The 25791-nt window shown below is 41.4% G+C and overlaps 1 protein-coding gene across 2 annotated transcripts in view; it reads left to right on the plus strand.

The window, feature by feature from the left end:
• Positions 1-25523, plus strand: part of DMGDH (dimethylglycine dehydrogenase) — an 81881-nt gene extending 56358 nt beyond the window's left edge. For both annotated transcript variants that reach the window (XM_072137766.1, XM_072137755.1), the window contains exons 3-16: positions 244-342; positions 1306-1470; positions 4029-4233; positions 12391-12639; positions 13137-13335; positions 14125-14294; positions 14467-14620; positions 15469-15634; positions 15817-15947; positions 16810-17027; positions 17708-17865; positions 19064-19123; positions 20291-20425; positions 25035-25523. In XM_072137766.1, the coding sequence (XP_071993867.1) occupies positions 244-342; positions 1306-1470; positions 4029-4233; positions 12391-12639; positions 13137-13335; positions 14125-14294; positions 14467-14620; positions 15469-15634; positions 15817-15947; positions 16810-17027; positions 17708-17865; positions 19064-19123; positions 20291-20425; positions 25035-25250 (2325 nt within the window). In that variant the 3' untranslated portion in view covers positions 25251-25523. The remainder of the gene's footprint in view (positions 1-243; positions 343-1305; positions 1471-4028; positions 4234-12390; positions 12640-13136; positions 13336-14124; positions 14295-14466; positions 14621-15468; positions 15635-15816; positions 15948-16809; positions 17028-17707; positions 17866-19063; positions 19124-20290; positions 20426-25034) is intronic.
• The last annotated feature ends 268 nt before the right edge of the window (positions 25524-25791 follow it).

Here is a 25791-nt window from a genome sequence, read left to right on the forward strand (position 1 = left end):
TGTTTTGTATGCGTTGGAAAAGGGGTAGTCTTATACGGCGAATATATCTTAAACTCTATATTTTAACAGGAAAGTAGGGGGGTCGTCTTATACACCAGGTCGTCTTATACGCCGGAATATACGGGTAATTTACACAACTTGAGTCAAGTTAATGTTAACTGGAAATCCGATCTATTATCTAATATAAGAACCTTCTAAATATATTCAGATGCACACTAATATATTTGGGCTATTCATTTGCAGGCTGGGCTAACAACATATTTTCATCCTGGAATTAACCTCAAGAAAATCCATTATTACAGTATTAAACTTTATGAAGACCTTGAAGAAGAGACAGGACAGGTATTGTATTATAATAAGATTTTGGGACATCTTCTATCAATCTGTTCAGTCATTTTTCCAGGCATAATTGGGATATATGATGATTCCTATGAAAAACTTCCAGTGCATTATTTGGTTCTTCTATAGGACCTCCTTTTCTTGTAGACTTCTATTAACATGTACATTGCAGGTCCCTGCTCATAAAAGCAGGACTGGATTAAGGTTGGTTAAGGCACCTGGGTGCAAAATATAGTGGGAGCCCCAAATGAATGTAGCCCAGACAGTGGTACACATTACTATAAAGTATCATTATTATAATTCTAAACTTTCTCCTACTTACATGTTAGCCTATATACTACCACAAAAAAACGTTCTTTAATAAAACCAAAAATATATAAACTTTATTCAATATATAAAACAACTCACTGAGCTTGTGACTAAAAGACTAGTGTCTTACCCATATCCTGCAGTCTGAGGTTGCCTCCCGGACTCCCTATGTGAGGGGGTCCGGTGTCTCTCTGCATCTAGTGCAGCTCTCCAAAAGTGCACTGCATGGAGAATGAGATTTAATATCGGTGGGCTGTGCAGGTACCCTCTCACTGACAGAGCGGGAAAGTGGGTGCATGTGCAATGCGCCGGCACTCACAGCTGTGAGCTGACTGTTAGACATTTCTGGTGTCTGACGAGTAAAGGTGGTGGGGGCCCCGGGGCACGGGTCCCAGGAGCCCACCCCATAATCCAGCCCTTCCTGAAGGGTGTTAAAAACATTTTCTTCAGTAGCTGCCCTTTTCCCAAGCCACATATAGGCACAGCCTTACTCTGACTAAAGATAAATCCAGCCTTCATGCTAATGCATTGTAGTACACATATATTCATAACCACAGAATAGGAGAAAGAAGATCAGTCTAGAGTAGAGCAATCTTGTAACATGGCACTGATCATGGAGGATAGCAGTGAGGACCTAATTCCATTGTGTATTTTAAGGCAGTTGGCTTCCATCAGCCAGGAAGCATCAGAATTGCTTCAACTCCGACTCGTGTGGATGAACTAAAATACCAGATGACAAGGGGCCGATGGCATCCAAATCCTCAGTATTTCATCGGACCAGAAAAAGCGAAGGAACTCTTTCCTCTACTGAACATAGATAAGGTAACAAATGTCTTGTTGTCATTCATAAACAATAGTTTAAATTGCATTATCCTGATACTTTATGTCCAAATTAGGGTTGGCGGGTTCTTAATCCAACCTCATGTATAGGACCGACATTTTCATTTATGGCCCCCACAATAAGAGAAGTTTTTGGGTACTCGTATGATCCTCTTCCCTGAAGTCTATAGTAGTTATAAAGATGGTTGAGCCTGCTACTCCTTGAGAGTTTACTGCAGAGAGCCAAACCCATGTCTGTTCTACTGATCTTGGCTGCATATGACTACTGGGCAGCGAGCAGATGGGTGTCATTCTCTCATCACATCACCCACCCACATTGCTATTTTGTTATAACTAAGATATCTTTCGACCTTTAGCGTCCAGTCTATTTTCACTGGGCCAACAAGCTAAACATTTTGGAGAGTATTTTACTTCTCAGATAATTTTCATGTCTAAAAAAAATCGGTGTGGAAGCGGTTAGCCAACCCGCCATATTTATCAAATGCATTTTTAATCCCATATTTCTCAGAATAACACTCTAGTGAAGGGACAGGGGTAACTCAAGAATATTTCTGTATGTAATTGCTATAAAATCAATAAAAACAAGTTTGATTTAAAAAAAAAAAAAAAAAAAAAAGTGCAGGTCCTGAAGGAGCAAGACTCATTGGGGCAGATTTACTTACTCGGTCCATTCGAGATCCAGAGGCGCGTTCTGTGTGGAGGATTCTGGTCTTCCGGCGATTCACTAAGGCAGTTCCTCCGACGTCCACCAGGTGTCGCTGCGGCGCTGAAGTCCGCCGAGGTTCGCCGGAATTCACGATCCTATTCTTGGTACAGGTAAGCGCGTGTCCAGCGACACTTATTTTTTTTTTAAATGCAGCGCTTTCTCCGAATCCGTTGGGTTTTAATTCGGCCACGCCCCCCTATTTCCGTCGCGTGCATGCCGGCGTGATGCGCCACAATCCGATCACGTGCGCCAAAAACCCGGGGCTATTCAGGAAAAATCGTCGCAAATCGGAAATAATCGGGTAACACGTCTGAAAAACGCGAATCGGGCCCTTAGTAAATGACCCCCACTGTCATTGTATTCCTAGAACCTGGAGTCTTGCTCCTCCCTCCAGGCCCTGCACAAGGTATAATTCAAAGAATCGGCTGTGACTGGAGTGTCCATTTAAAGCTGAAATGCTATATACTACAAAAAAAAACATGAGGTAATGTAGCCAACACATTAGACACTTTTTCAGGTTACTTTATCTCTCCGCTGTCAGTGGATACAGGAATTATTTACACAAACTGCTTAAATAAGGAAGAAAGGCAGAGGGAAAAGAAGGGCACAAGAACAGATTTAATTAAGAGAGTAAATTACAAAGTTTACTATTATCATCTGCGCTATTAATTTTATGCAGTTTTGTCAAAAGTTTATAGATGCGTTAAATATATTGCAACAAATTTATACATCACGATGTGACTTTTGATAAATTGGTTCAAATTATAGCAACAACATAATAAGTCTCCCAGATTCCTAGTATTAATATTAATCCATAACCTAACAGTTTGTCTCTGGCCAGTGACATTATGGTATAATAGAAGCAGTGGCAGACGAGCAGAGAGCATCCATTACTGTAGGTCATGTCAGGACTCCTGACATGTGGGAAGAACAGGCTGAGGCTAATTATTTACATAGCTCCGTGTCCTTCATCTACACACTAGACAGAACTATTCCTGTATATACAGCTGGCTCCATAACACACAGAAACTATTTTGTAATGCTGAGCTGTAAGGATTACACGTCCGTGTAGTCTCTGGACCTCCCTAATGTGGGGGGCATTGGTTAGTGAGTATTTTCTTTTCTGATATCACCATATTTTTCTCAGTAAAAAATAGAAACACCAAACTCTTAGCCTCATGTGAAAGTGTTAATCAGTGTGTCCTCTGGGTCTGCCATGGGAACATCTATGTGCCAAAAATCTGATTGAAGCAGCTGTTTCTTTCTCAAGGAATCCCAGCGCTATGTAAGGCACCAGTCTGCAACTGACACCTTCCACCTGTCTGTACCTTTTAGCCTTATACTGTGTATGTGTATTTATTTATCATGTATGAGCTAAGATGGAACTGGTTACTGCAACTTAAAGTGAACCAATACCATCCACAGACACACCTCTTGGAAGTAAATCCATCTATAGGAAAGAAGAGAGGTGTTCTATGTTTGGAAAGCTCATAAAGTATCTCAACCACATGACTGTTGCGATTTGAAAGACAAGATTCTCATCTTCACAATGACACCAGAACCAGGTGCTATAGAGCCCCATCTCGGAGAAAAAGTGACTATTCTCAGCTAATAAGCATATTTGATATTTACCTTTATATAATGTCACATTGCAAGTTTCATGGGATTCAATGCTGAAGAAAGTCAACAATATCAGATTATTTCTTTTATTCTTTTATTTCCCTAATAAGATACTCTCGTTACTTTAATATTTATAGCACTTACATTTCCACTAGCAGAAGATATTATCTGTTCTACTATGTGCATTTCAGATTCATTATTTCTCTTCTTGCAGGTTCTGGCTGGATTGTACAATCCTGGAGATGGTCACATTGACCCTTATTCCCTGACTATGGCCCTTGCATCAGGGGCCCGGAAATATGGTGCGCAGTTATACTTCCCAGCACAAGTTACTAACCTAACACCTCGATCTGATGGGACATGGGATGTGGGAACCCCTCATGGAACAATTCATGCAAAACGGATTGTCAATGCTACAGGTAGATCTTTCCATCCTGTTGGTAATCTAAACCCAAACTTACCTGTATAATCAATGTGATGCGGGTTATAAGTTCTTTGTGTTATTTCTACATACCCTGAATTGGTCTTCCTTCTAAAATCAATTTTCAAAATAATTCTAATGAGCTTCAAGGGCTCTGGAGGAAGGGGGGGGGTTACCAGGGATCCTCAGTGCTGCAGATTCACAGGCTGTTACCATGAGCAGAACATGTTACACCCAACCCCCTGCTCTCTCTCTCTCTCCTCCCTCTGCAATCTAGCTGGGAGCAGGGGGGGGGGAGACTTGCTCTGCTCATTGTAACAGCCTGCAAAGCATGGAGGGGCTATTGAAACACCCTCAGAGCTCTTCAGGCTTATTTTAGAAGGAAGGAGGCCATGGATAACAAATATAATTAGATTATCACTGTCACAGTGCCTGGATCTATGAGTGTCCCTTGTTTATCATAATGGTTTTTGATCGTAGATTATACCCTACATATTTACTAAAGACCCAAAATCTTGGTGAAATCAGACTGAAAATAACATCTGCTTTCCACTAGTGAACTTTTGTTGAAATCATGAGGACAATTTTATTCTCCAAGCCAAGTAAAAGCTGCTGTATAATAAGTGGGTGAACTCCAGCAATGTGCTGACGTTCTTAGATCCCAATTCTCAGAAAGACCCAGAGATACTCATGATGTTTGTACTAAGCTGACCCTAAGATCTGGCGTAGGATTAAGTGACAGCGGCAACTGGCAGGACATTTACTTGTAAAATTTATTAAGCTCAGGATTATTTTGGGCAGATTATTTTCCGAAATAATACCAATTATTTTATTATTATACTATAACAATATATATTTGGTGCTTTACACGCCTACACACAATTTCACCATACGCCAGCCACATGTGGACTGTCTAGAGCTTTTAGCACCCTCATATGATGTCCCATCGACCCAGCATTGGCAGCCAGGTTCATTGCTTGGCCTTAACAATAATGGGCATTAAATCCACAGAAGAAAAAAATGGTTACAGTATATCTCAGGATTGTCCTCCATAAAGGCATATGAGACTGCTGTAACCCTTGTAGCTGCATTGTTCTCCCCAGCCTCCCTTACATGACTATAAACTGACCCAACACTACTTTTGTCATTAAGTGATCTTCATATAGGTCTTTCCATCAATGTATCCTAAATCTCGGTGCACACTGGAGGAGTGGAGAATTGATGATACTTAGCCGTCTAGAGATCATAAAAGATCAAAGTGTTTTTAGAAAGGCCTTCTCCTTTTTTCCATTTATTTTATCATTATTATTATTATTTAGTATTTGTAGATCAACTATGCCTTCTCCAGTATTCTGTCTTGGAAGGCATGTAAAAAGCCACATAACTGGGGGCGTATATGGAGCAGGAGGGGTGTGCCCCCCACCCCCACCCCTGGGCCTCCATATTTACTACAGTTGTACTATAGCTGAAATCTATGCCAGGTCAGACCTGGTGGTGGTTGCATCTGGACCTAATAAGAGGCAAGAGCTGTTTGACTAGGAAACAACATGTAAAATATGTATTATTGCCGACTTATAGTAGTATAATTATTAAAGGGGTTGTATCATAATAGACCTTTTATATTCATCCTGATCACAGTTGTTTGACTACTGAGATCCATAGTGTTCGGAAGAACAGAGGAACAAAGGTCCCACAGCCAAGGGAGTTCTGGTGCACATTCACGACCTATGCCCCATTCACTTCTGTGCCACTTACTGTCCAGTGGTTGTAACACATCAGACATTAATCCCCTGTCTGATGGTTAGGAAATAAATGTCAATTATGGCACAACCACTTTTTTACTCGACCTTCACTGCTGACTTGTATGTTACACTTGCAATTAAATTACCATCTTTATTTTATTGACTGTAAGCATAGGATGTCATACAGTAATAAACTAGCAGGGAACCTGTCACCAGGGACCTCATTTTTCATTAAAGACAGATTGTAAAAGCCCATAACACCAGCAGTGCAAATGTCTTTCTGCCTTTAATAAGCATTTGGATTACAATATACACTCACCGGCCCTTTTATTAGGTACACCTGTCCAACTGCTCGTTAACACTTAATTTCTAATCAGCCAATCACATGGCGGCAACTCAGTGCATTTAGGCATGTAGAAATGGTCAAGACAATCTCCTGCAGTTCAAACCGAGCATCAGTATGGGGAAGAAAGGTGATTTGAGTGCCTTTGAACGTGGCATGGTTGTTGGTGCCAGAAGGGCTGGTCTGAGTATTTCAGAAACTGCTGATCTACTGGGATTTTCACGCACAACCATCTCTAGGGTTTACAGAGAATGGTCTGAAAAAGAAAAAACATCCAGTGAGCAGCAGTTTTGTGGGCGGAAATGCCTTGTTGATGCCAGAGGTCAGAGGAGAATGGGCAGACTGGTTCGAGCTGATAGAAAGGCAACAGTGACTCAAATCGCCACCCATTACAACCAAGGTAGGCAGAAGAGCTTCTCTGAACGCACAGTACATCGAACTTTGAGGCAGATGGGCTACAGCAGCAGGGTGCCACTCCTTTCAGCTAAGAACAGGAAACTGAGGCTACAATTTGCACAAGCTCATCGAAATTGGACAGTAGAAGATTGGAAAAACGTTGCCTGGTCTGATGAGTCTCGATTTCTGCTGCGACATTCGGATGGTAGGGTCAGAATTTGGCGTCAACAACATGAAAGCATGGATCCATCCTGCCTTGTATCAACGGTTCAGGCTGGTGGTGGTGGTGTCATGGTGTGGGGATTATTTTCTTGGCACTCTTTGGGCCCCTTGGTACCAATTGAGCATCGTTGCAACGCCACAGCCTACCTGAGTATTGTTGCTGACCATGTCCATCCCTTTATGACCACAATGTACCCAACATTTGATGGCTACTTTCAGCAGGATAATGCGCCATGTCATAAAGCTGGAATCATCTCAGACTGGTTTCTTGAACATGACAATGAGGTCACTGGACTCAAATGGCCTCCACAGTCACCAGATCTCAATCCAATAGAGCATCTTTGGGATGTGGTGGAATGGGAGATTTGCATCATGGATGTGCAGCCGACAAATCTGCGGCAACTGTGTGATGCCATCGTCAATATGTACCAAAATCTCTGAGGAATGCTTCCAGCACCTTGTTGAATCTATGCCACGAAGAATTGAGGCAGTTCTGAAGGCAAAAGGGGGTCCAACCCGTTACTAGCATGGTGTACCTAATAAAGTGGCCGGTGAGTGTAATTGTGTGTTATAACTGACCTTGCACCTTGACAAAATCCTGGGGTAGTCCCAGGGGCTTGACTTTGGTTTGGATGCATTTCAAAAAACAACATGTGGCCTGTCTGTGTTTCTCACTCCTCAGAGCTTAGCCCCCACCTTTGTGCTCCTATATAGCTCCTGCTCATTCTCAGAGGTCACAGCCTGGTAAGATGACATCAGTGGGGGAGGGACAAGCTGTGCAGGAGCACAAAGATGGAGGCAGCCTGCAGCTCAGACAAGTCACATGTTGTTTTTTGAAATGCATCCAAACCAAAGACCCACCCCTGTGACTACCCCGGGATTTTGTCAGGGTGCAAGAGTCAGTTATAACACATATTTATATTGTAATGCAAAGGAAAAGCATAAAGGCAGATGTGCACTGCAGGTGTCATGGGCTTTTACAATCTGTCTTTAGTGAAAAATGAGGTCCCTGGTGACAGGTTCCCTTTAAAATCCTGTAATGTGGGACCCTGGCCACAACCGGTTGGCAGACAACAATGGCAAGAAGTACAGTTAGGTAAGCAGTCAGCCCAGGAACAAACAGGAAAGGCTCAGCAGAACCAAGTGTAACAGGTTTTAGCTGAGGATAGATTCAGGTGGTACCAGAAAAAAATTTGAAGGTCTAACAGAAGAAGACCCTCTTCTGTTTTTTTTAGTTTCAGTTATGCTCTTCTTAAACAGAGAGTGTAATCGAAAGCCCCAATGCAGGTGTGAAATGGGCCTTATTCAAAGCCAGCACTTACAACCCAAATTCGAACTACAATTGCATGATCTAAGTAGTAGAGTCCAGGACAAAACTGGTTAAGAACGATCTGCTTCAGTAAGGTTCCTCATATATTGGAGATACACTGACACAGAAGTGTAGTAAAGCAGATTGCAACCACAATGGCAGAGCAGAATTTGTTGTGTTGGAACAGACCATCAGGGCCAAAAGGCATGCAGAGACCCCTAACAGTTCAGCTCATAGTTTCACCCTATTGTTTATAACAACCTACCCTCTCAGTGATTACATACCACCCCAGAACTAGCTCTTCTCTCCATGGTCTCTGGCCTAAATTCAAGAAATGCCTACTGTCTCACTTCATCATGGTCATGAGGAAGATCATTCCTCACATGTGGAGGTTGACTGAGGCGTCATCCAGAGCACAGTGGCTCAGTGGGTAGCACTTCTGCCTTGCAGCGCTGGAGTCCTGGGTTCTAATCCCATACAGATCAACATCTGCAAAGAGTTTGTAAGTTCTCTCCATGTTTGCGTGGGTTTCCTCTGGTCCTCTGGTTTCCTCCCACACTTCAAAACATCCTGGTAGGTGAATTAGATTGTGAGCCCCATTGGGGACAAGGACGGATTGTGCAGCACTGCGTAATCTGTAGGCGCTATATAAATAAAGAATTGGACAGTGGCTTTGAACCTGACCGTGTGCATGATTTGCTAATGACGATGGAAAATATGAGGGCTTTCGTAAAGTTTGGTCTCCTTGGCTAGACTTCTGCTCATCCCTCCTGTATGGTGATCCTAACTGCCAGTGGTTTATCTATGTAGGGATTGCCATGCTGAAATCCAACATGTCCCATCCCCAGGATAGTGTAATAGGAATTGATCCTAACCCTGAGTAGAAATGAAGTATGCAGCAACGGCTCTTACTACGCTCATGTAACCCCTCGGTACCCCCTCCCCCGACACCGCAGAATCTAGTCCATGTAACATCAGTGCCAAGTGGAGCTGGCTTCATGTTTCCTCACTTGGAACAACTAAACTGTTCAGTAAAGTCTGCTCCGAGCCAAGTCCGAATAGCTAAACCAGAATAAACTAGATCAGGCTGCTTCCTCGCTGCTTCTCTTCTTTTAGGTTGTTTTAGAAAATCCAAATGTACAATTAGTTGCAGACCCAGCAATTTATCCATAGAACTGTGTCACAATAAGCTCAGATCCTTCTGTCCTTGGGGAAAATGACAGTATTAATATAATACAATGAGACAAATGATACTTTTTTTGCATAAAGTCTGCATTGTACACAGATGTTTCAATATTATCTTTGAATCTTTAGTTTTTTTTATAGAATATTTTTAATATGACTTTTTGATAGAAAGAACTATCAAATATGGAAGCATGAAACTTGGAGGAAATACCTGATATTTCCAGGGCTGTTCATGTCCAATAGGTGATCATGTACTTGCAAGGAGAAGGAACCCTGTTTTAATTTCTCATTTCATTCACATGCATTTTTGCATTGGCACTGATCGATGCCACAAAACTGCATAGATGAAGCCAGTGGCTACTTTGGTTAAAGAGCAGATAAAGTGAAGAAATTTTTACTTTATTGTACAAATGAACAGAGCAGGTGAGAACCGTAAACATTGGAACATAAAGCATCTTCTCTGTACTTATTCTCCTGCCAATTCCTCCTGCAGTGTATCGGAAAGCTTTCTGAGGTCCCTCTACTTCAGACAGATAAGGAGGCTAATGAGTAACTCTTCCTATAGAATATTTCCCTTAATGATTCAACTAGATTAGATTTGAAACTAGAGAGTCTTTGACAACAATTCCAACAATACCTGTATCATGTGGCTTTTTGCTATCCTTATATACTGGCTGATAGATTAATCCTTCTTATAAATCATATCCAGCTATTCCTATTCCTGAAGTGGGCGGGACTTCCTGGTTGTAACATCGACTAAAGGACATTCATATGATTCAGGACAGCGTGTTTGTAATTGGCCGACCTGAAGCATGTGATGAGTCACATGCTTGTGGCATCACTCAAGGTCCTCTTTTCTTGCATTACTCTACTACTGCTCCTCCCAACAAGCCTCCTGTCTTCTCCTCTCCTCTCATTCCATGGTTACCAGACAGCATGGCAAATGGAGAGCAGCCAATGGGGAATTAGAGAATTGCTTATTTTTACTTAGTGCAGAGTTAAGCAAATGTTTTTATACTTTACAGTTGTACATTGTCATTGGACACTATCAGCTTCCTATCAGGAACAGATTTTTAAAAATATAAATGTATTACAAAGTTTACTATTATCAAATACACTATTTATTTACACTAATGCTGTTAATAGTTTAAATACACCTTACTTCTTTATTCATTTTGTTTACTTACTCCATTGTCAAACATTAAAGGTGCATGGTGCAGGTTCTGAAGGGAGGAGCAGGACTCATTGTATTCCTAGAACCAGGAGTCCTGCTCCTCCCTCCAGGCCCTGCACAAGGTATAATGTAATGAATCAGCTGTGACTGGAGTGTTCCTTTACAGCTGAAATGCTAGATTCTAACTCCTTTATATTTAAGATTGAATTACACGGTAAAGATGGATGTCACAGGTGACCCCTGTGCCCCCAAAGCTCTGCAGATTCACTTAACTTGCCGTGCTGGCCAGCTGCCTTCCCAGTTAAATTCCCGGCTTCTTCCTGTGCCCACTGCTGGATATTCGTGCCTTGTGCTTTAGAGAAAGCTTGCTCCTGATGTCTCTTGCGTTTATGGTGATTGCGCGTTGTGACCTTGGCTTTGTTCCAGACTTTGCTGCCAGCCCTGACCTTCTGCGCCGTCCATGACTCTGATCCCATGCTGCCTTTCCTGACCTTCTGCCTGACCGCGACTCCGTGCCTGCCCTCTGATCCTGCACGTTGCCTTGTCCACCACCGCAGACAAAGTTGCGCCTGTGGAGTGACCTGGTAGTACCACGTCGCAGCAAGTCTAACCCACTTTGCGGGCTCTGGTGAAAACCGGGTGCCACTTAGACTCCGCAACCAGGGGTCGGCTTATGTCATTGTCGGCGGTGGTCAAAGTGGGTCCACTACCCCTTGTTCCCGACAATGGACTATCTTCATCTTCAGACTGCAAATTATTTCATATATTATATGGCTAACTTTTTGTGGAATTTAACACCACAGGTTTTTTCCCTATCAGCTCACAACCTTTTCTATTTTTTTTGCCTGCAACTTTAATCACAATTCTGCAAATATTGGCTTAGTAATGTCTTTTGCAAGATTTCTTAAACAAACAAGACTTATCCCGCAATGTGTGACAGGTGGCTCCCAGTGACTACAGAGTAGACAGCCTGTGACTAATGGGAGAACAGCAACTAGCAAAGGAGGGTCTATACTGATAGTAATATCACAGACAGGGTCGAATCCAGGTTTCAGTAGGCCACTGGGCGGCGGAGCCTCCGTGGGCCCCTTTGCAGCGAACTCACATGGCGGCCTTAAAACTTCAGAAACTAAAACAGACTCCCATTCCCTAAAATATTTCCTAGTTTACCATGCTGTACAGCCCCCTCATGGTTATTTTATGTACAGCCCTGTCATGGTTATTTTATATAAAGTCCCCCTAACCTAATGGATTCATTAGTTTCAGCCCCCCTCACCTTCATGGATTCCTTATGTGCCCCCCCCCCCCCCAACAGCTCTGGACCCCCGCACTTGCCAAGAGATGGCGCTGGCCCTAATTACAGTCAGCAGTGGGTTGGATAAATCATTATTGTTGGGCTGTTCCCAAACTTTGGCCATATACAGCACTGTCCAGTACTGGATACCTTATGCCAGGGGTTACTTCCTATGAAGCAAAAAAATGAGTCTCCTCTTCTTTATTTATTTTGGTCATTTTATTAAAATCAATGGTAGGTGGAATACAGACAAATTACATGTCAAAATGTGTCTTTTTGAACATAGCCACGTTTACTAATACATCTCACATCTCCTTCATATACAGTAAAATGTATGTAGTTAATAGTTCTTTAAATTTGAAACAACTTATATACACACATTAAATATATATTCCAATGTAACTAGAAATAGAATTCAGGATTCAAAGTTACAGTCTACTGCTGTCCCGCTGTCTAATAATATGTATCTGACAGTCTATTTATCCCCTAGGATTCTGGGCTCGGGAGGTTGGGAAGTTAATAGGACTTGAACATCCTCTTATTCCTGTCCACCATCAGTATGTGGTTACTGGAACCGTTCCTGAAGTGAAAGCCTTAGAGAAGGAGCTGCCAGTAATTCGAGATCTCGAGGGCTCGTATTATCTACGCCAAGAACGTGATGGCCTTTTATTTGGGCCCTATGAAAGTCCAGAGAAGATGAGACTACAAGAATCCTGGGTAACAGATGGAGTCCCACCAGGTATTTAAATATATTAAACCCTTACACAAAAAATAATCATTTCATAATATTAACAGTGGTCCACAAACGTTACATAAAGCTGCTGGGCCTCAATGTAATATTGGAAGCAGACCGCCCAGACCCTCAAATGCTCTGGGGCAAATACACCCTTTGTACCTCTTCCATTGGTTGGAGTCATCCTTTTTGACAAGGTTATTGTAAGAAAAAGCTGCAACTCTTAAAATAGTGTTTTGGGAAATAATTGGAAAATTATTGGAAAAAAAATAATTTTGTGCAAATTCAAGTAGTTCTAAGTTTATGGCAGTTTTTTTCTGAAAAGTGGGTGGGATGTTGGTGGGCCACTTAAATGAGTAGCAGGGCCTTCTTTGGAACTTTTCTAGAGTTTATGTCAAATCTGTAATTGTTCTGGTTGACCCAGGTCACTACAAAGTCTCATCACCCTCTGACCTTACTCTGGTGTGACTGCACAATTAATATCTGACACTTTATTCATCTAGGTTTTGGAAAAGAGCTGTTTGAGTCGGACCTAGACCGGATCATGCAGCATGTGGAGGCAGCTATGGACATGGTTCCTGTGCTGAGAAATGCAGATATTATTAACATTGTGTCTGGGCCTATAACATACTCTCCTGATATTCTTCCAATGGTCGGCCCACATCAAGGTGTCCAAAATTACTGGGTGGCCATTGGATTTGGGTAAGTATCGTTGTCGGTGCATTAGAAGTTTTGAAGTTTAGAAGTTTTTATTGCTTTCAATGTGAATATATATTGTTTAAAATAATCCTTCATTGAAATCTAAACTTCATATACAAATAAGGATACAGTATATATGGGATATATACAGTATACCCATTTAGAACGTGTTCACCCTTGTGTTTGACAACAGCTTAATATTCTTTCCCCTTTTGAAACATGAGAAGGCTAGCCCAGCATTTGTATGGGACTGTTAGTCTCAATGGTTTTCGGGAAAACAGCTTATATTCCCATTTTAGGGCTCATTCCTATGACATATGGCAGCTCAGTGCAGAAGCCATACTGTCAATTTAGAAAGGGACTGGATCATATTCTGAGAGTTTGCAAAAGTCTTTCTCAAAGCCATGTTTGAGAATCTAAATAACATTGATGGTTATGTTATATAGAATGGTTTCCCCTACATCCCTTCCTCATCCAATCACTTCCCTTCCTTGGGTGAACTTAAGGGACATGTGTTTTTTTAAACCGTATAAACTATGATACCATGAATTATTCAAATGGCGTACATTTATTATGGATGCAGTACTAGATATATCCTAATGCAGATAGGAACAGACCCCACTCATATGGCATTGGACAACAGTTCCCCTAAGAGGATATCTCAGGTCCCAAATACAATTTTCAAGCGATATAGCACTCAGGCCCTCCCAATCTTTTTATACAAGTGCAAATCACATGACTGATATAGCCAAAAAATGATTTCATATCATTGTATATTTTGTATGTTTCTAGCTATGGTATTATTCACGCTGGTGGCATTGGCAAATTCCTGAGTGACTGGATCATTGGCGGAGAACCTCCTTTTGACCTCATTGAATTAGATCCAAATAGATACGGAAAATGGACCAATTCAAAATACACAGCGGTAAAAGCCAGAGAGTCGTATGGATTCAACAATATTGGTACGATATAGGTATTTCTGATCAATAGGCAGATTGGATTTTCTTTTGCTGAGGAACCAATCTAACAGACCCAGCTAGACCCATCTAGAATGTCATGGGCTTGGTCCTACTTCTTAATGTTTCCATACTCCTAGAAGCTTCAAATCCATTGACCTTTTATTTCATCCAATAGTTGGATATCCTAAGGAGGAAAGGTTTGCAGGAAGACCAACAGAAAGAATAAGTGGAATATATGAAGAACTGAAGACAAAATGCTCCATGGGCTTCCATGCAGGATGGGAACAACCCCACTGGTTCTACAAACCAGGAGATGAGGCTGAATACAAGTAAGTTATCATGGCATCTCTTCATTACCTGGACTATGCCCGTATCCTCCACCACTGGGCAGGACTACACCTAGAAGTATATTCTATTGTTTCGGCACATTTAAAGAAATATTCCTTAGGCCGGTGACACACGTGGCGTTTTGAACCCGTTATTGGGCCATTTTTAAGCAGTCTGTTTTTGAAAACACATGCGTTTTTGACCGGTTTTACCAATTATCTTAATTAAAACGGGTCAAAAACGTATGCGTTTTTTAATGGACTACTTAAAAACGACCCACAACGCCATGTGTGCTGCCGCCTTATTAAAATGCACCTATTATGTCTCCTGACATTTACATTTTTATATGAAAAAAACTCACCCATTTTTTTTTAAAGTGGTGTATGCATAATGATGTATTCAGATGAGTCCTTATTATATGATCTGTATTACCACCTCCCATCCCAATAGTGCGTGTAATGACGAAAAGTTGCTGAAAGATAAAGATCTTTGGCGCTGTAAGTTCAGGAGATTTGATTTGGAGTAGAACACATCTGAATATGGGCTTATTCATACTGGCCCCATCCACAAGCTGCAGTCAATTACTGACTCCCTTCCTAGTTTCCTAAATCTCTCTTATCAATACTCCAGCTCTAAGCAATAGAACATTCAGTTTCAGTTTCATCATTTCATTTGCATCTGAGTGAAACAGCTCCACCCCATGGATAGTGTCTGGTATTACATCTTAGATTTTACCAACTTTGGATAGTCGCATATCTTTTGGTTGTAAATATACATGTTGTTTTTCAGATTTTTTTTTTTTTTTAACTTTTCAAATGGTATTTTTTTGTGAATTGTCATACTTTTTTAGACCGAGTTTTCGGAGAACAAACTGGTTTGAGCCTGTGAGGAGAGAATATAAGCAGGTGATGGAGAAGGTGGGAGTGATTGATCTGACGCCGTTTGGAAAGTTTACTGTGAAAGGGAAGGACGCAATCAAATTACTGGACCATCTCTTTGCAAATACGATTCCAAAGGTTTGTAATGGAATTCAGTGATGTATAATATTCAACCCGCAATTTTTTTTTTAAGTTAAAAGACATTAATTATATATTGATTCTAGAGATGATCTTCCCCAGGGCTAGCGCCAGCACTGGGCATACATGGGCAAGTGCCCAGATTTGTTTGTGAAGCACTAGTCTCCTTTTTATCTATACAGGAGGGCTACACAAATATCAGTCACATGCTGACTCCGAGAGGTCGTGTCTATGCTGAGCTCACAGTGTCACACTTGTCCCACGGAGAGTTCTTACTAATTACTGGGTCTGGATCGGAACTTCATGATCTCAGGTTTTTACAACATTTTCTGTATTTCAATAAGGATAACACTGGGGAGATTTTGCTTACAATCCAACATACAATGAGCCATAAGTAGGTGGGCCAGGAAAACCAAGCCCGTACCAAAAAAGTGCATTTTTACTGCATCACAGTACATTGTACTTCCGTATGGCACCATTTAATATTAATTGCAATCTGTACAGCAGCAAATAAGCCCTTACATGGCTCTGGAAAATAACTAACTTAGTACTTTGGGAATGGAAAGTTAAAAACGGACACATGAAAAATTAAAATGTGCCTGTTGCTTTTTAACGTATACAAAAAAGCTGTGCAAATAGAGTATACATGGGGCTACAGAGAGGGCTCAACCTTATGCATTTACACATCCTGACTCCACATCAATAACCAGTTTCTGGTTATTAAGTGACACTACTATTGTAAAATGCTTTTGTAATGTGTGGGGGGCAGGATATTAGGTCATTTAGCAATATACATCTATTAGAAGTTCTGCTCAGCTTTCTTGATATGTAAAGTGAAGCCTCCTGTCTTTTACCTCATCAGCCAGACATTCCTGTCCATAAAATGGCCGCAGATGGAGGGTCATGTGATCTCTATCTGTCCATGAACAATCACCCTGCCAGGACCTTGATCTTATATTCATAAATACTATCATAAGGTCCTGTCAGGGTGATTGATCGCGGACAGATAAGATCACAAGTGGCCAACCCCTTTAAGGCTGCCTGTCTAACCTAAGTTTACACTGTCCAAGTTTTAGACACTGTTACTACATCTGCCACAATAATTCTTTATGTAAAGTGTAAAATAGTGACATCTCTTACATTGTGTTTTTCTATACTTTGCATGTTCCTTACAGGTGGATAGAAGAATTTGCAGCACATGGCAGGTATAATGTAGAGATTGTGAATGTGACCGATGAGGTGGGGGTGCTCGGAGTCGCTGGGCCACTATCCAGAAAGGTTCTTCAGAAATTGACATCTGAGGACTTGAATGATTCGGCTTTCAAATTTCTACATGGAAGAAGAATGGACATTGCTGGTATCCCAGTAACAGCCATCAGAATATCGTACACAGGTGAGGACAGAATAGAATGGATGAGTAGATAGACATCATTCACAATAAGTGATAATAACAGTTACCTTCTCTCTGCCGGCACAATGACCCCCCTACACTCCTTCATAGAGATCTATGAATAGCTCTACTTGTCTAGTTTTCTATGATCCGTGTGGTGGGTGTAAAGAATATCTCTAAATATTGTCTCGCTCTGCCAAATCAGTTCCCTACACTGTACTGAAGAGATGCAGCTACATCAAAACAGTGCTGTCTACAGTTGGGAGTCTGTTCCTTCTGGAATAGACAGACTGGTTTGGTTTTAATCCCGCATCATGTCATTAGGCTTCCTGAAGGTCATGCTTGATGGTAAGGGAGCTGCCTTACAAGTTAATGTTAGAAATATGCAGATGATGTTGAAGTGCTTTAGGGGTGTTAGCAGAGAGCGTCAGGGCTCCAGCTTCACAACATCCCTTGCCCATTTTCACCTTTTCGCCTTGTCTCATCCTTCTCCCTTCGACAATATCCTTCCTGCGGCCAACAGTTGTGGAGCCGCAGCCTTGAGGTGCTCTGCCAAAGCACTCCAGCCTCATTTGCATGGCTAAAAACTGAATAATTATGTGGTTGGAGATGCGTTGGTCTTTTACCATGCATCCCTCGTTTGTCCTCTTCATTGAATCAGTGACTTTAGTAATGTGTTCTAGGTGAGCTGGGTTGGGAGCTGTACCACCAGAGGCGGGATACATCGGCGCTGTACAACAAGATCATGCAGGCAGGGGAGGAAGAAGGGATTGATAACTTCGGTACATACGCCATGAACACGCTAAGACTGGAGAAGGCTTTCCGCGCCTGGGGAGCAGAGGTAACACCTCCGTCAGCTTCCTTCTTGTTTCTAGAAAGATGGAACTTAGCAGAAGTTTTTGGAGAAAAGCAGAATAGGAAGGAAGGAGGGTGATAAGAGCCAAAGTAAGGGGGGAAAGAAGCACTTTGCTCTGTTAAGATATATTACAAAGTCACTCGTACTAGTGATTTATGCAAAACTTATTAAAGGAAATCTACCATAAATATCAAGCATGATAAACCAGGGACATTACTCATAGATCCAGGCACTGTGACTGTGGTAATCTCCTTATATTTGTTATCCATGGCCTCCTTGCATCTAAAATCAACTTGTACAATTATGCTAATGAGCCAGAAGAGTTATGGGGCATTACCAGAGCCCCTCTGTGGACTAGCTTCACAGGCTGTTAAACTGTGAAAGAGGATGTCTCCCCTCCCCCTCGGCATACTGTAATCTCACACAGAGAAAGGTGGAAGTGCTCCTGCACAGTTCAAGAACCTGGAGGGGCTCTGGCATTGCCCATAGGGCCTCTTTGGCTCATTAGTATAATACTGTAACATTTTTAAAGTTGATTTTAAAGGCAGGAGGCCATGAATAACGCATATTAGAATATTACGATATTACGCGGTGCCTGGATCTATGAGTAAGGTCTCTTTCACGCTTGTGTTGCAGATCACATCAAAGTGCAATGTGTGAAAAACTGACATCACCTGCATTTTTGGTCACTATTTGCTTGGAGTCATTATCATTTTTTGGGGTATTTGAAATCCCATGATTCTTCGATTGGTACCCACTTGCAACTTGCTGCCTTTTTTCACATCGCCTAGCAATGCTCGCAAGTACAATACATTTTTGATGTTTCTTCTTTGACTTGAATGGGGCGTGACTTACAAAAGTATAGCAGAGATTTTTATGTGCGTTAAAAAAACGTGCATGTAAAAAGATGAAAATCTGCAAAAATCCAATTGATCAGAGTGCAATGCGAGTTCTCCATGTCAAAAACACGTGAGTAAAACACGCGTTACAAAAAAAAGTGTGAAAAGGGTCTGATTTATCATGTTTTATTTGGATGGTAGATTTCTTTTAAAAAGTTAGCAACCTATTAAATACAAATATCCATTACATCTTTTCTTGTATTGGTGCCAGAGGTTTACTGTGTGATTATGAGTAATTAATGATAACGTATAAATATTTCTAAAATTTGCGTCTGTCATTTAAGATGAATTGTGACACAGACCCCCTGGAGGCCGGACTTCACTACTTTATAAAGCTTAACAAGGTAAGGGAGGAAAGCTGTTTACACCCTAAGTGTTGTTCATGTTTTATAGGAGATTTTTGCACTAATTTTGGAATAGGAACATACTAGGATATGGAAAGGAGAATATTCACAGGAGAATTCTGTCTTCCTCTGACTATTATTAGTAACTTTTATGATTAAATATCAATATGATTATATTTTATTATTATTGCTGAAATATAGATCCAGGACTGGAAGTGTACACCACTGCTCCCTAGTGGCTAATAATGGTTTTAACAGGACTGCACCTATGTCCCTTTCAGTATTAGGATGTATTTTGTTCCTCGTTTTCTTTTTTAAAATAAATAAATAGAAGTGTTTTACTAATATATATATTATACAGTATATAGTATACATCTGTCTCCTCTGTGAATGGACATGAGGGCTCCTCAACTATCCTCTCTCCATTGAATGCCGAGCAGACTGGTCATGGTGCTGAGATGCTGGGGCACATTTACTTAGAAAGTCGGAAAATGCACTAAAAGTGCTATTTCTGTGTATATTGCAGGGTGTGACCGATTCATTAAGATTGTGTGCCAGAAATCATTAATCTGCCGCTCCCCCCACAATGGCCTAACAGAGTTAACCATCTTTTTTGTGGTGCACCTTTAACATACGTTGTGTGACACAATTTGCAAATTAGAGGACATTTACCATCGGGATGAAGGACTGTATACAAATGAGCCTGAGGGGCTCCAGGCTCCATTTGCATACAGTACTTCATCCTGGTGGTAGATGCCCTTTAAATTCATTTAATGGACATTTTGTCCCTTTCTATTTTGGGATTAGTAGGGTTCCTAGAATTTGGAGCTCTTACTAATCTGAGTATTTTAACATATGCTTGTAATATGCTAGGAAATGCAGAAATGTTAGTACACCTTTGATAAGGACAGTCACATCTGGACCATGTTAAGGCCAAATCCAAATTATATTCTGCCCACTGTTTAGCATTATAAGTAAAGCCTGGCTGGATGCATAACCCTCGCTGTAATTCCTCCCTCTGTCCTGCATGTAGAGGTTGTGGGACTGATTATGACTCTCGTGTGACTTTTAGGAGACGCTATACATATATGTAAATGTCTCTGAGCGCACGCCTCTGCCTCGTGGCCACAACAGTCATTTATCATCATTAATTTCATGTGATTTCAGCAAGCGGACTTCATTGGCAAGCGGGCTGTGCAGCAAATAAAGGAAAGGGGGCTTCAGAGGAAGCTCGTGTATCTCACCTTGGAAACGGATAACGTTGATCCGGAGGGAAATGAAAGCATCTGGCACAGTGGGAAGGTGAGAAGAATTTAATCATGGAAAGTGAATTGGAAATCCTGCCCTAACTCATAGAAACCGGAGCTGTGTACAGGATTCGAGCCTTATATGATTGCCTGGTAATAAGATAAAAAAGTAATTATACCATAAACTGATCATAATCAGATTGTAAGGCACAGGAACTAGGACCAGAATCAGAATTTTAAAGGGATTGTACATGCTCCCAATTCACCCCACAAGTAAAATCAGGATTGTGTAGAGCACGTTGTAAGCTGTTACTTTAGCCAACAATCATTTTACAAAAATTTGGAAAAAAGCGGCAGAGCAATAGGAATGGTGGGTGCTATCTCAAGACACGATCCAAAAGGTCCACTTGTAATAAGACAAATAATAGGCAGCATTGTGAAGGTATTTACCCATATTGCAACATTTCGGTTGAGAAAAGTTATTTATGCAACTGAAATGTCACTATATGAAACATTCACATTTTCACTTTTTTCAAAGTAACAATTGTTTTAGAGAGAATTTTATTTTACTGGAAGTCCTTCTTTTAATGACCAGCACTCAATTCACGTGTATAATGCTGCCCTATAGAGGTGAACAGAGCCCCAATCATAAAAGCACATTGCCACTTCATTCATCTCAGTCCCCCATTCTCCTGAGCACTGGAGGTCCCAACATCTAGGTAATCCGACATTCGTCCCTTATCCTGTGGATATGAGCTAAGTGTCTTTCGTGGCAAGACCCCTTTAAACTGGCTATAAGAATCCGGACTTTGCTGCAGGAAATCACCAGGTCATTACCTCCAAGAAAAGTCTCCTTTCAGTAACCACAAAGACACCAAACACTGGAAAGTGGCATCAAGGAAATAGTCAGGGACGTGGCCAGTAGACAAGCCAAGGTCACGGCGGGCAGAGTTGTTTTATTAACAGTAATCTAGGCAGAGGCCATGTATTGTAGTAAGTCATAAAGCAGATTCAGAACCAGGTAACAAAAGCAGATGCCAAACATGCAACATCGCCCACTGGGGCCTAGCCCTTTTGGGCTTGGGTGCAGCTGTTTTCCCTTTGGTGCATGAATGGCTGGCCGAGCTCGGCCTAGCACTCGTGTGGGTCGTGGTCGCTGGGTGCCGGAGGAACAAGCCTCGTTCATGCCGGGAAGGAATCTGACAGGTGGATTTGCAAGAAAAGAGGGAGGTGCTGCGGATGGATGATAGTTGTCCCTGGGGCACTCCCAAAGTAGATGTAGGAATCCCTGGCTTGATGGTAAATGGGGCTTCCTTGTTATGTTATGCAGCTTTTGCAGGGATCACTCGGAGACAAGGGATGTCAACCATAAACTTGCAATTCCTTTTCTTCCACAACACAGCAAACACAAAATCGGGGAACAGTTCAACTGGTTCAAGGTGGTTGGTTGGATGGTGTTCAGCTAAGGCTGCTCACAGCCTGGTATGGGTAGCTGAAGGCTGGAGATGAGGAGCTGTTATGCAGTACTGCAAGGCAGGCTCTGGTTTGGGCTCAGAGACCTGCAGGCCTTAGTTGTAGGCCGTGTCTGGGAATCAGGCCTCAGATGCATGTGCTTCTTATTCTATCTTAGGCAGAAAGAGAGCAGAACTTTCCAGAACTTTATGTAACCTTTGGAAGTGGTCAGCCCAGAAGTGTTATCCACCCAGCACCTTCGTACAACATACAAACAACAATACATTTGATGGGTCACAATAATTAACATTGCTTCTCAGGCAGATGGTAAGCAGCTGCAATACCATTTATAGGCACTGGAGTTAATCAGGCTCAAAAAGTCCTATCACATCTATGGGGAGTTTTGTTTCGCAACACACTGCGTTGGCAGGGATGTTGCAATCACAGTTAACGGGTACATTAGGGGAGATGTATCAATCTGTCTATGCCAGAAAACTGGAGTAATTTGCACCTGAATTGCTGTGCGCCACATTTATTGTAGGAAGTTTTCCAACTTGTCCGAAAAAAGGTGCATGTCCTTAGAAAGAAGTGGCCATGTCCTAGCAGAAAATAGCCCATTCTCCAGAAAAGCCAATATTGTTGGGCAGCATACTATGCCAACAGGTGCAAAGTACTACTCACCAGTCTTCTACTGCTCCAGCTTAATCATCCAGCACCAGTCACTGTAGGAGAGATGTGTTAATGTGTCTTAATTATTAATAAGGTGCAGAATAAGACTTGTATTACTATACATCTGCAGTAAGTGTGTCTCATTTGCTGCAGTGCAATAATGAATTTTGCAGAGCACAGGTTATTTTGTGGTGCGACCACTCCCCCTTTTTACAGAGAACACAACCCTTTATCAGAATAGTCATCAAACAGGCCAAAAATTGTTCAAAATCTTCTAAAAAATTTCCGGCATACACAGATTGATACATCTCCCCCCCCCCCCCTTCCTCCTAAGGATTTATCTGGCACAGCAGAGAACTGTCTAGATCCACCCTGCACTGGTCTATAGACTGCCCCATTAATACATCTACTCTACTGTTTTGGGAACCTTTGCTAAGAACTTGGAACCATATTTCACAACCTTTACTTGGGGTTAGATACCTAATGTCTACTCAGTGTCTGCTAGCACTAATATCTGGCTGCACTTGCTTAGAGGAAGAAGCTAGCAGTTGGCAGGAGAGGGTTAGGATGGACACCTGCCAGATTACACAGATACCAGTAGTTTCAGTTTTTTAATGATGAGGAAGCATGAAAAATCGGGTGCCACATATGCTCCTCCCAAGAGCTAGCAAGAAATAGCAATCACACAAAGGAATTGCAAAAAAAATAACCAGGGGGTGGCTAACAATTATCTTAGAAAAATAGAAAAGAGGAACAGTATTATAAAAGGTAAAGTAGTATTATAAAGGGCCTTGACTCTCCATTAGTGGGGTACAGTAATGACAGGGTGGCCACAAGAGCCATCAAACCTCTAGAAGAAAGAACAATGGATAAGTTAGAGAGGCGGAGGGAGATTTTTTATGCCTTCTTCAACAATTTCTGGCAAGAAAGCATGAAAATCTCCCTATCCTTGCCAGTTTTGGGGATTTTCCTCCCCTCTTGGTAGATAGTGGGGATGTGGCTCTGCCATTAAATTCCTCCCTGGGTGTCCTGTAAAGCAGGCATAATTTATGTTGGGTGGAGCTTTTCATTTTATAAGGTGTTTGGATATTGGTATATATATATCTATATGTCATTAGTTGTTTTTCGTTCTTTAGTTTGGCTCGAACTTGTCTACTTGTTGTCAACAAACAACATACTTAACCTACTTGTACACAGTGCCGCACACAAGATAGAGGTTAAAGTCGCAAATTACACCTGTACCCATAGATTAGATGGAGGGATTTGTTAGAGTAAATGCTACTCTGTGACATCTTGTGGTCAATGTGACACATCTACTTAGCTCAGTTACACATGGTTCATTTTGTAGAACAGGCAAGTATAGTGCGATTCATTGGTCAGGTAATTAAACATGATTTTCTAACTTCTGATGCATAAGTGAGAGCAAACTGGGAACGTGATGTTCTTCATTCAAAGAATAAGTTGAAAGTTTCCAAAGTCAACTCACAGTCAAGAGCAAAAGTGAATCTAAACAATGTAAAGGCAAAAGTGTGAACATGTTTTCCTTATATTTCAAATACAATGCAGGCAGTTATGTACAAGATGGGTTCTGAAGGTTTGTTCTTAAGTTGAATTTGTATGTAAGTTGGAGCTGTATATTTTATAATTGTAACCCCAGCCAAATATTCTTTGGTCTCTGTGGCAATTGGATTTTAAAAATGTTGGACTCTCATAAGAACCTGGATTAACAATAAAGCTTAATTGCAGACACCGCTAATAACTGTTACAGCTGTTTATTGTAGCCTATGGCTAAAGTATAGTAAATTACCAACATCCAGAGGGCCGTATGTAACTAGGGGTCGTCTGTAAGCCGGGTGTTCTTAAGTAGGGGATCACCTGTATATAAATATCAGGTGAAATACCGCTAAGTATTGAACATGTCACCAATTTTCTCGTTACATATAACTCTAAAAATGCTTTAAATATGATGTCCGTAACAAACAATACAATCTAAACTGATAATATAATCAAACCATAGAACAATCCATAAATGAAAGTTATGTGTAATAATGAGCAATAACACAGGGGAAAATATTTTAATAGAATGAAAGAGATGCAAAAAGCCATGGAAAGTCAAGACACCATTTGAAATCTATCAGTAATTAGAATGCTATCCCGCCACTTAGTGAAAAATAGTATCAGCTGGTTCAATCGATGGCCTATAAAGGGGTGTCTCATTATCAAGGTTGTCTCACAGGAAATATCTCATGATGGGTAAACTATCAATGTATCTATCTATAGATAGATAGATAGATAGATAGATAGATAGATAGATGAAAAGCCGCATGATGTCTACACTCCTATCTTTTGTATTACTTTGTATTTAGTACATTATCCCTTAAAACGTATAAAAGGACCACATTCAACATATAAGTACATGTAAGGTGTCCAGTGATTGAGGATTATCTTGATGTATGTCAATCTTTGATGAATAGATATACGTACGGTATATGGATGTTGTTGAGTATTGCAGATTATCTAATGAATGAAATCTCCTTTCTCAGGTTGTTGGTAATACTACGTCTGGAACTTTTAGTTACTCCACCAACAAGAGCTTAGCCTTTGCCTATGTGCCTATACAGCTAAGTGCGGCTGGACAGAAACTTGAGGTGGAACTACTTGGCAAACACTACCCGGCCACAGTAATACAAGAACCGCTTGTATTCACCGAGCCAACCAGGAACCGCCTGCAGAAAAAAGGAGAAGGTGCCAAAGTATAAATATCCTACAAAGTATATATTGTGAGGAGTACACATGCTGAACCTGTGATGTGTCTTTGTCCAAAAGCTGAACGACAATGAATGACTGCAAGAGAATAAATACGAAGGACAACAGGAGGTCCATAGGAATACCAAACGGTGTTGTTCAGAATATTCAGTTGTATAGCTATAAATGCTATGGGTCAGGAAGGAATTTTTCCCTGTTTGGGCCAATTGGCATCAGCCCTGCAGGGTTTTTGCCTTCTTCTGGATAAACACGATATAATGTATAGATTGGAGTTGATGGACTGATGTCTTTTTTTAATTTTCTCTACAATGCATTAAGGCCTCATGCACACGACCGTCAGGGGCGTACATATGTCTCTCATAGACTGCAATCGTCCCACAGAGCAGCACCATACCGATCCATACACAAGGAAAAGATAGGACATGTCTTATCATTCCCCGTGCTACGGCAACGTGCGCCATGCATCGCTGTGGAGAGGGTAGGGGTTATCACTCCTCCTCTCCATTGCGGAGAATGTATGCCCACCCTACTACG

This window comes from Engystomops pustulosus, chromosome 1 (genome assembly GCF_040894005.1).
Source record: "Engystomops pustulosus chromosome 1, aEngPut4.maternal, whole genome shotgun sequence".
In the NCBI taxonomy this organism is placed as follows: Eukaryota; Metazoa; Chordata; class Amphibia; order Anura; family Leptodactylidae; genus Engystomops; species Engystomops pustulosus.